General features: G+C 35.0%; 2 protein-coding genes and 1 long non-coding RNA gene across 4 annotated transcripts; 2 read left to right on the forward strand and 1 right to left on the reverse strand.

Annotated features, from left to right (window-relative positions):
• Nucleotides 1-1,724: 1,724 nt before the first annotated feature.
• Nucleotides 1,725-2,886, forward strand: LOC129235587 (single-stranded DNA-binding protein, mitochondrial). The gene is made up of 4 exons (XM_054869497.1): nucleotides 1,725-1,859; nucleotides 1,923-2,001; nucleotides 2,064-2,172; nucleotides 2,373-2,886. Exons 1-4 carry the CDS (start codon nucleotides 1,836-1,838, stop codon nucleotides 2,590-2,592), a joined length of 432 nt encoding a protein of 143 aa, XP_054725472.1. The 5' UTR covers nucleotides 1,725-1,835; the 3' UTR covers nucleotides 2,593-2,886.
• On the reverse strand, nucleotides 2,726-4,279 carry LOC129235585 (uncharacterized). 2 transcript variants are annotated; one of them, XM_054869496.1, is made up of 4 exons: nucleotides 4,011-4,279; nucleotides 3,650-3,941; nucleotides 3,440-3,551; nucleotides 2,726-2,980 (listed from the first exon to the last, which is right to left on the reverse strand). In XM_054869496.1, exons 1-3 carry the CDS (start codon nucleotides 4,197-4,199, stop codon nucleotides 3,481-3,483), a joined length of 552 nt encoding a protein of 183 aa, XP_054725471.1. In that variant the 5' UTR covers nucleotides 4,200-4,279; the 3' UTR covers nucleotides 2,726-2,980; nucleotides 3,440-3,480. The 2 variants fall into 2 exon arrangements, with proteins under 2 accessions (XP_054725471.1, XP_054725470.1); XM_054869495.1 differs by having other exon boundaries at nucleotides 3,627-3,941.
• A 1,634-nt stretch (nucleotides 4,280-5,913) lies between these two features.
• Nucleotides 5,914-6,399, forward strand: LOC129240391 (uncharacterized). Its single transcript, XR_008582070.1, has 3 exons — nucleotides 5,914-6,008; nucleotides 6,065-6,226; nucleotides 6,302-6,399. It is a non-coding gene; the product is annotated as an uncharacterized LOC129240391 (long non-coding RNA).
• The last annotated feature ends 4,640 nt before the right edge of the window (nucleotides 6,400-11,039 follow it).

The following is an 11,039-nucleotide window of genomic DNA, read 5'->3' on the forward strand; positions in this document are numbered from 1 at the left end:
CCATGAAAAAAATCTGCTCATAAACATATCATAAAACAAAATGAAATAAATGTATAAAAAAAAAAATTTTTTTTGTGATTCGAACCAAGGATTTCGGATCGGAAGCCCACATTGCTAGCCGCTGGGCTATCGCGCTGTGCTGTCGCCGCTGGCCTAAAAGTTATTTTGTTCGTCGCTACGTTTATATGAAACTGGCACTGGCAAACGAATCCATATGTCGTCCCCTTAGTATAACAAGTGCCTATGTGCTCATAGGCTATTATTTTTTTATTGAATTTTTGGATTCTCCATCGTCGATTTTATATGTGGTCAAAATTTTGTCAAATTCTAGTTCCACAAAGTGGGTCAAAACGTCAGTCAAAAAATAATAAATATTTACAGACATAACGAGATTTGAGTGAGAGCTACTTTCGACAAAAAGTTTGAAATTCATTTTCTCAAAACATCAAAAAATTTATAGGCTATTTTAATACTAAGGGAACGATGTATGAAAGGGATAAAAAATCACACGTACACAAAATTTTTGGCACGATTTTCCCAACGCTTTTAACAACGTGATTGTAAAGGGGCGTGGTTAGTGACAGTTTAACGGCCACGCGTGGCGGTTACGTGAAGGGTAACATGACCGCCACTCTTCTTGCTGGGTGCTGTCTGAACAACGACTGATTGGGCGAGTGTGTGAATACATCTGAAATGATCATCGGAGTTGGGCTGAATCTCTTAGAGACGTGGCAACCAAGGATGACAGATTTATCACGGGGGATACGCCAGCCAGCTTTGTGATCCCAGTTACGTCAGTGATCCACAATTTTGAGTGAAATAATATATTAATAATAATCAAATATTGAAATAACACACATACGTTCTTATGAACGTAATTATTTTGACGACAGCACGACATCAGGCAGCAAAACTGCAAATTGTCGTTGTTGGTTAATTAAAACTATTTCTATTCTTGCTGGCGGCAACTCGCAAAGGAAGTGCTGCCCCTAAACTAAGAAATATGACATTTTACATATTTCAAGAAATGTACGAGATCCAATATCCTCACAAAGTCTACTTTATTGGGTATGCAAAGCTCTGGCAGCTTTAAAAATAGGTATTACTGGCGTCTCAACTTTGGGTATTCTGGATGTAATCCAAGCAATACTATGATGAGCTTTTTCTAATACACACAAAGGCAAAGTATTTTACGTACGTCACAAGAAATTCACCGCAAACATTTCTAATGAATAAAATTCTCAAATGTAATATGACGTCTTCTTCTTCCATGTAGCCACGCGATTAAAGAAACATACCTATATTAGCGGAGTATTCTGGTATGCCGTTATTTACACGTTTTCTAGTGTTGTGTTAGAGAATTCAATAGGCGGTGCTTGTCTTGAATATGACGTGACACCCTGTAGTACAAAGAAACAGAGAACGTAAATTGTATACGTTCTCTGAGAAACATGACATGGGGTACGTAAATTTTGCCAGGAATACTATGCGACTACAAGGCCGAATATGTAATAAACCCCTTTTTTTGCAATCCCTTTTGCAATTAAACAAAACGTTTTGCTTTTGTTGCAAGTAATTTGTACGAAATTCTGTTTATTAAAGTTTCAATTTTATTAATTTGAAGGGCAGATATGTAAAAAATAATTACCTACTACCCTTCGTGACATCTGCTGGCGACAGTTTCTAACTCTCCTGTTTCCGCGACAGATGTCGCACAATCGCGGCCCGTTGCTGCTACGCATTTTTGACAACCAGCTGATATACCGGCGATGTTTTAAATCGTTTGATTAACATATTTTATAATTTTCTTTACTTCCAATCATTGAAAATAAACAATGTTATCACAGAAAGCACGCTCGGTAAAGTCTATAATTTTAGATTTTAGTGTAAAATAATCAGAAACAAATTGTTTTTCATTGCAGTTAATTTCACCACTACGCATGGCGTTGGTACAAGCAGCACGTTGCAGCTCCACAGACGCTCCGCCTCGTGTGGAAAAAAGTTTGTTTCTTTTCAACCAATAATAAATTAATTAGTTACAAATAAATCCAATTCTCTTTAAGCTGTCAACAATGTAACCGTTCTGGGACGAGTTGGCGCTGATCCACAAATGCGCGGGTCCGTTGAACATCCGGTTGTCATGTTTTCAGTGGCGACCCACACTAATTACAGGTTATTTAAATTTTTATGCTGTGAAAGTGAAATTATTACACACAATTTTTCATAATTCAATAGATCTTTGAGGGTATAAGTCGTACACTTTTTATAGAGCGCATTTATAATTCCATTGCATTTCGTTTTATCTAGCATTCTCGCGTTTGCAGCCGCACTCCACTTTTAAGTTAGTTATTAACTCAGTTTCCAATTTGCAGATACGAAAACGGTGACTGGGCGCAGCGTACGGACTGGCATCGTATTGTGGTCTTCAAACCAAATTTGCGCGACACTGTCATGGAGCATTTGAAGAAAGGTCAACGCACGATGGTGCAAGGAAAAATCACTTATGGCGAAATCACTGATCAGCAGGGTAACCAAAAGACAACCACAAGCATTATAGCTGATGATGTAATCTTCTTCCGCACTGACTCGTGATTATACGATGAAAGTTGTTAGACACTTATTTTTAAGCCGTTTCACACACTATTCTTATGTAACTAAACTTTAAAAGTGTCCAAAAATAGTTACAAAGCGTTCGTTAGTATATAGGAATTCATACAGTCAAACATCATCTCGCCGCAATGGTTCAGGGAACTCATTCATTTACTAAATTGTTTTTCATTGCACCGAAAATACATTATTTGTTATGTTAAAAAGTGAATTTGAGTACGCTAATGAGCTAAAAAGTAAATCAATATACTAAGCATTTAATACTACACTAAACGAAAATTATTTTCATATTTAAAATGGAATCGTCATCTGTTCAGCTTGCAGTTAGGTGGAACGGGATTTGCTCTGTTTCGACGTGAATCGGCAAGATGTCCTGTATAAGTAAATTAAGCAAATCTCAATAATTGGAAAACTTTGAAAGGAAAAACATAATTAATTGTAACTGTGAGTGAGTGAACTTCAGAATGCATTAATGGAAATCATTAGCTGCTCTTATTTTTAAATCGAAAGATAAAAAATACTATTGAGTAGTATTTTTAACCGTCGGCAATCGCAAATTGTTATATACCGAATGTGTGTCATAGATCATTCCTTAGAGAAGTATGAGCAACATTTATATTTTAAAATGGATCACTAAGGATCAAAATGTTGTTATTTATGTAATTGTGGGAGGTTTCTAGCGTGACAGACTGTGGTCAAATATAAATCTGGACATATGCCCAACTGTCGTGGTACTGATTTTCCTATGGGAATCCATTATGACTTCACATTGCATTAGAGTGTCTATGCTGGGAGTTAAATACACAAATTATATAGATATTTTTGCACTCACGCATCATCAATTGAAATAGGCCATCGACCGCATTCATCTTATCAACCAAACGATCTAGATTCGCTTCGGTTTGTTTCAAAGTCGTCAAATGGCAATCCAATATGCTGCTTATCTAAAGAGAAAATATTCTGTCATTTGCTAGTTGTGCATTAACGCAACATATATTGAAAAATGCAGCATTTCTCACAGTATAATACGGATTACTCATACGCTCCACATATGGTTCCAGTTCATGTATCTCATCCATCAGCGTATTGAGCTGTGCCATGGTGCGATCTGTGTCCTGCAACAAATTCCACATGTTGTGCTGTTGATGTTGCCTACAAACGAGAGGACAACCACAGGTAACGCCAGCTGGCGTAAGTGGTCTCTTGGCATACTCCTCCAGCGCTCTAATATTGTTTTCAAGCATTTTTATACTCGACTCATTCACATTAATTTCTAGTTCTGTGGCTGCTATTCTTTGCTTAAGCGTCTGCATTATATCGTGAATTTGTGTAAGCTGCAATGGCGTAGAGTGCGTGAATAAGAGCGCGAGAAGTTTAAGTTTTTATTCCAAGTTTTATATTACATTGTTTTCATTCTGTATCACTCGCAGTTGCTGATCTTGCACAGCTTCACCTTTAGTTTGAAAGTCTGTTTCGAGCGATTCCGTCTCACTAGCCAGCCAGTTGGTGAGCATTTCCAAGTGACTGAAACGCAACGGTTCGAAATCTTCGGCATTTGTATGCTTTGAAATTACACCACAAAATTTTGACATTTTTATAAAAAAAATTTTAAAATTATTATACGTGTTTTATTTTTTTGCGTAACTTATAATTTTTATAGATTTATTTTGTTTTCCATTTATTTTCATCGATTTAATTTGAATTTTTTTTTTGAAAAAGCACGACATGTTAATTATATGGAATCAAATTTTAGAAGTTGTTGGTATCGTAGTAAGAATATAAACATGCCAGAATCTCGGAATAATCTACGAAAAGCTGCTGTTGTTGTATCAGCATAAAACATTCCACATAACTTTTTCGGGATTACTGCCGAAGTGGCAGTGATAGGCTGAGTATAATCTGAGTCGTTCTGTTAACCAAGAAGCGGCGCTGGAGCTCCCGTATTGCTACTCTTGATCTGATACACTGCTATCTATATACTTTGCCTTATGGTTTAAATCCCTGAGCCCATAATTATGAAAGTGGTGGTATCGTAGTATCTCCATGCAATCTTTGGAACAACAAACCCAAAACTGTGCTAAATTTTTTAAAAAGCCTTAAACTCTAGGGTTACAAAATAGGCCTTTCACAATAGATCAGCTCTGGTCGCAGTGCGTAATGGCCTTCTAATAATAATAATGAAAGTGGTCTAGTCAAAATATCGAAAAAAATTAGTTTATCACTTATTTCACATTCAAATTATTTTAAACTACAGGGTTGGCCATATTAAACTGACCCATTGAGTAACCCTATAACTTTTTACTGTAATTTGAAATCTAAGGTTTACGTCAACAAGCCAAAGACACTAGGCGCACTTAAGGCCAATATCCGACGGGAAATAGCCGCCATATCGGCCGAGACGCTGGCCAAAACTATGGAAAACGCCGAAAAACGGGCACATTACGCTATACGAGCTAAGGGCGACCACTTGCGCGATATCATATTCAAAAAGTGATGTAAACGAATCTCCTTGAACTAAATTAAATGTTTTTCACAATGAAACACAAAAAAATGTTTCTTTTTCCATATTTTTTTAATAATCACATGGGTCAGTTTAAGATGGCCAACCCTGTATATGTATTTAATGTATATATCGTCAAAAATGAACCTTCAGATAGTGGATGTAATTTCAACGTTATACGAAATTCATTTAGTGTTAATTATGAAAGTGGTCTAAATTAAAAATTTTAAGAAAGTGCATATAAACATAACTTGAAAATAGCGCGTGTCCCACTTCGATGCGATTCTGAACTATGCACATAGCAGGCTGATAAAATAAATGATAACGAAGACGTGAATTCATTTCGGTTTATGTCACAAAGAATTCAGTTCGGCTCCTCAGAACTAATTATTGGTGGCAAATAATTTAGATATTTCAGCACTATGTCAACAGATAGCGGTTCAGATAAGTTACTATTATTATGATGTGATCCGCAGACATTATACGACCACGTAATACTTTCAAGAAATGGAAAAGAATAAGACAACTATCATCTTCAGATGAATCAAACCAAATCTTCACTATAAATTTAGAAAAAAATATACCTACATTACATTTTTTATGAAAAAACTTTTAAATTGTAGTAAAAATTAAACTTTTGGTGCAAATTATGTGGTCGGCAACATCGTTTTCACTTTGACGCTTTGCTTTGTTATTATTCATTGAAAATCATTTATCTGCTTGTAAACGTTCAAGTAAGTATAATAATAAAAGCTAATTATTTTGTAAATTAATGTCATTTTTCACTATTTAGGTCGATTATGTTTTACGTATGGTGGTAGTCGATTATTTGGAGTCGCCTTTCAGCGTTTTTGCAAATATAATAGTGACCACCTAACATACAATACATAAACTACAGTTAGTAAGTTCTGTTAGAATATTTGCTAATAAATTGGTTTTAAAAATTTTTATTTGTAGGACTTCACAGACGAGCAAGTGCAGCGGAAGGTGTGTGTTAAGAGAGCTGGTTTTTAGAAACGGAGGCAAGTATGCGCGTATTTCTACTATCGTCACATGTGGTGCTACGGACAATTTCATAGATGACATTGATCGTGCTGTGTATGATGGCGCAAATACCTAGTAAGTGTTTGACATGTGACAGTCATTATGTGCCTAGTTCTGATACCACTGAAATCAATTTGGCTTCCGAACTAGCTCTTCACGTCGATACCCTACCCGGTCTAGAACAATATGCTGTACGTAGATGCATGCGCAACACCTACACGAGCAAGTCCTCGCGTTTTACGTCTACATTTACACGTAAGTTGTAGTGATATATTTATGAATTAACAATTTTTAAGATTTTTGGTTTACAGGTTTTTGATTTCTGCCCGAATCATCACAATTACTAAAAGTAAATTATATTATCAATATAGAAAATTTTCGATGTATTAGTTTTAGACTATATGAATATATTTTCCTAACTCTTACTAATATAATTTTAGGGACGCCAAGTATATTAAGGTAGACAAATTTTAAACAATAAACTAATAAATTTGTAATTTTTTCAATTTTAACTCTTCTAACTCCAATGTTTTTCTTATGTGTAGAAATGATCGACTGAACTTCTGCTTTCGCAATGTCTTTACGGTAACAAATGGGCATACATATATTGTTATGCTCGAAATACGAAATTAAATTTTCTGTTTTATCTCATTCCTGTCGTTAACATATCATGGCAGCCAAATCTATATCAAATTCAATGGTTTAACAAGTTACTCTCTCAATGCATATGAAGGATGCTAAAAGTCAGCATTTATTTCAGGAATAAAAGTTTGTAAAAACAGTTATGAAACGTACATTTACGTTCGTACGATACTGAAATGAGGAATGTAAGGAATGCAAAGGTTACTAAACATGGCTTTATATGCATAAGAGTGAAATAATTTTCCGAAATATTTTTGTTTACTAGCTGCATTTCCATTTTAATGTATTGAAAATACTCCTTTAGAGACTCCATTTTTTTACTTTTGTCTCGTTTCCCATCTAACTAATACGAGTATTTGTTTTACAACTGCGAACTAACTTAAAACACATACAGAAGTAACATCACATATTTCTGCGTGCTCTTGTGTGAGATAAATATCGAAAATATTCTAAATAAATATTATATTCGCTTTAAAAACAAAAACAATAATTTTTCTGTTGTTTTGTTTTAATGTAGAAGTAATAACCTATTGGTTACTTAGTTTTTCTCTTATTATAGGACTAATTAGCTACTTTACGTACTTTTTTACTACCTTTAGGCAAGAAGGGGAAAACATTTTTCCCTTTTTCTCATCCTTCGTAAATGCAGCCCTAAAACAAGGGAGTGTCAAAGCGCCAATGAGCCAAGCCCATGATTCAATTATAGAAGGTTAGGCAAGTAAGCAGCTTTCTCGCTTCCTCTTGACAAATCGGCTCCTTTATTTGAAAACATGTTGCTTCTTTACAAATATACGTACGTGACTTATGAAAAAACTTTTAAATTGTAGTAAAAATTAAACTTTTGGTGCAAATTATTATGTCGACAACACCGTTTCCATTTTGACGCCTCGCCTTATTCATTATTCGTTGAAAATCGTAACCATTCAAACTGTAAACATTTGAGTAAGTATCATATTGCGATAAAATTGAATTAATTTTCAAATTAATAACGTTTTTAATTATTTGGGTCGATGGTGGTCGTGCTTCTGAAATAGTCGGATAGACAAGCAGTTATCAAGGTCACCTTGGATATATGGGAAAACTTCAAAATAAAGTGCGAGGACATATACAGACTGAACGAGCTGGCGAGTACAACTACTACAATATTCCAATAATGTGGGTGCCATGAAAGAACGGAAAAAATAAAGAAATATTTAAAAGAAGTACTTTGGTGAAGAAATTCATTCATTTGAAAATCTTCGGCAGTCTAAAATGTTCATTGACGTCCCACATAGACCAAACTTCAAATTTCTTTTTACTATTGACGAACTGTTTTAACAGTTTCTCTCTAGATCCTAAAAGCTGAAGTGGAACTTAAGCTAGGGGTCATTTGGGGCTATTGTTGATATAATCACACGATCCATTCCTTTGAACAATTATGCTTCGGTAAGACAATCTTCATGAAGGTGGTCCTATCGAGTTCAGCCCTCAGAACATTACTCGCTGTATTAATGCGATGGTCCACCTGCTTGAGCTTCAGAGACTTTAGGGATCATGGAAGTGTATCCTAGCATTGGCGTGCCAGATGGTACTCCCTAATAGATATATTTCAGACCAACAGTGTATCATTAAGTATAAAAGGGTATTTTATCCCTTAGCAGCACTCATAATATATATATGTACCTGTACTATGTAGCAAATTGTGCACTGAAATACGTAGATCCATAAATTGAGTCGGCAATTGTAAATGCTTTTTTCATAAGATAGCAAAATAATAAAATAAATTCCTAGTTACTGTAAAAGAAACGGAGGCAGTTAGTTTCGTCGGCCTCAACATTACCACGATCAACTAATATTGAAGTATTTCGTGCTGTTAATAGAAAGCGTTAAGTTATTCAGAAATGAGTAATATATGCATTCATTCACCTAATAAATATCTTCGTAATCTATATTTAAATTCCGTAGGACTAGGATTGTCATACAACCCGCCTTTGGCACGCATCGCCCCGAAAATATGCTCCGGTACATCCTGATTTAATCGATAAGTCAGAATGTACTGAAAGCAGTACTTTTCCTGAACATAATGATATAAGTCCCTGAGGGACTTGTTGCTTAGTTCTATGCCTCTTTGAAAAGGCAACATTGAAATTCGTCCATAAGCGCGTGTTTCATCGTTCAAGGCGTCCATCTTACTTATAATTTCATCCTGCTGGCCCAAGTCCATCCCATAGGGCTTTTTTGCAGCAGCAGTTTGAAAATTCGAAAACTTTGTATTGAAAATATCGAACCAATCATTCACCGTATCAATGAACTCAGCTGTTTCCATGGGCTGATACATATCGAACCCCAACGCATAACACCTTCGGATTGCACTTGCTGTGGGTGTGCGAAAACAACTGTGCTGCTAACTTCACCTTCTGGCGGCCTGAATGATGCACGGTTAGATGCAGCTCCGTCAGCTTGTGCGTTATTCGAGCATCGGACAATGACGTATACGCAAGAATCTGAGCGATAGGTATTGCCGTTAAGAGCGTGCCTTTGTATAAATACCCGGTGTCGATGAAATGACAATTAACAGTTTCAGCAAATGTGGAACATCTGCGAACACGAAAACCTTTCCGTCTATCGCTGGGTGGGCAAACCATGATTGATCGAAATATAAACAAGTATCGAATAAAGCATCTTAACCGGTGCAATAAACAAAAGAAGAGAACAATGAGCATTCGATAAGATAATTGTAAGTAAAGTATGCAATGCTTTGGGCGTCTACTTGTGTTTCTGCGTATATATGTATAAATTTATCTTTTTTTAACACAGATTTTATACTTGTAACTTTGCAGGTAATCTCATTAAAAAATCAAATCTATGATTAGCGGACGTAACGAAATAAAAGTGGTTTTTCCTCGTTAAGAGTTTCCACTATTCTCAAGTTGTTTTATGTATTACTTCAGTGTAGGTTTACAAGTGGAACATATATGTAGATTCCAATCCGATGCATGGTCAAAATACATATATATGGTATATGACACAAATCCATGGGAATAGTTAAGTTAAAAATATAAATAATTAAGTACCACTTATAAAATAACATAAAATTATTCTATGGCTTACAACGACCTTTTTTAATTTTTTACTATAATACATTTTCAGAAAGGGGATAAACTTATGCCCTTTTTTCCCTTGCTTCCAAATTGCATCAATGGATTAAGTAGCATCCGAAATCAGTTGTCAAACTTTACTTAACCTTGTATAATTGAATCATGGGCTTGGCTAAGAAACAATCATTACACAATAAAATTATGATATCTAGTGATGGTTAAAAAAAAATTATTTTTTCAAGGCAAATCTTCTGTAAAAGATTCTCACTTATTTGGAATATGGAAAGGAAGGCAAACAAAATGGAGTGAAAAAATGAATCGTCCAATTTGGTTTTTTTATAACTTTTTACTCGGCAGTTTTAATTCATCTTTAATAAAAATATATTTGGATAGAATTGCCAATTGTTTCTCTTTCCAATATCACAAGAGTATTTTATTTCTTTAACAATGGTAACAACCTTACTGACATCTAGTCAGTAGTACAGTTCAAAATAACAAAACCTTAAGAACTAAAATTAAATGGATAGTTTATTTGTAAGAAGGGCGAAATTAAGATAATTAGAACTGAGATCTTCAACATAAAATGTATTATAAGAGCGAAGTACTCTATAAGGAGCATTGAAATTTATTTGGCCGAATAGATCTGAACAGTCAATGGATAACAAACGTAAAATACGAATCAAAAATATAATCACGATTACGAATTTCATTGACTGAGACAAGAGTTATTTATGTACATTTGAAACATAATAGGTTGACGAAAGGGGATTCATGGACTTGGAAAACTTCAAGTGATAACACTTGCAAGTATTAAGACATAGTTTGTTTTGCAGTTTTGTGTCCTGTAGTAACAATTTATCCGATAGAGCGGGGAATGGCGCGAAATTGTATCAAAAATATTCACTTAAAAGGAAATAAGAGTGCTTTCGCAGTTGAGTAGGATTTTTTGAGTTGAAATGCAAATTACAAAGGCAATGCAAGACGATGGCAAATAAGAGGCAAGACCAAAACAAAAAAAGAAGCTGAAGAGAAGAAGCCATCAGTGCAAAATGCAAAATGCAGCAGTTTGAAATAAGCACAAAATATGTGGTTTTGCTAGATCGAACGATAGCAACACTACTCGTCATGCTTTATACAAACAACAAGTGATGGAGCGCGTAAAGGTCAAA

Source organism: Anastrepha obliqua, chromosome 1, assembly GCF_027943255.1.
Source record: "Anastrepha obliqua isolate idAnaObli1 chromosome 1, idAnaObli1_1.0, whole genome shotgun sequence".
In the NCBI taxonomy this organism is placed as follows: domain Eukaryota; kingdom Metazoa; phylum Arthropoda; class Insecta; order Diptera; family Tephritidae; genus Anastrepha; species Anastrepha obliqua.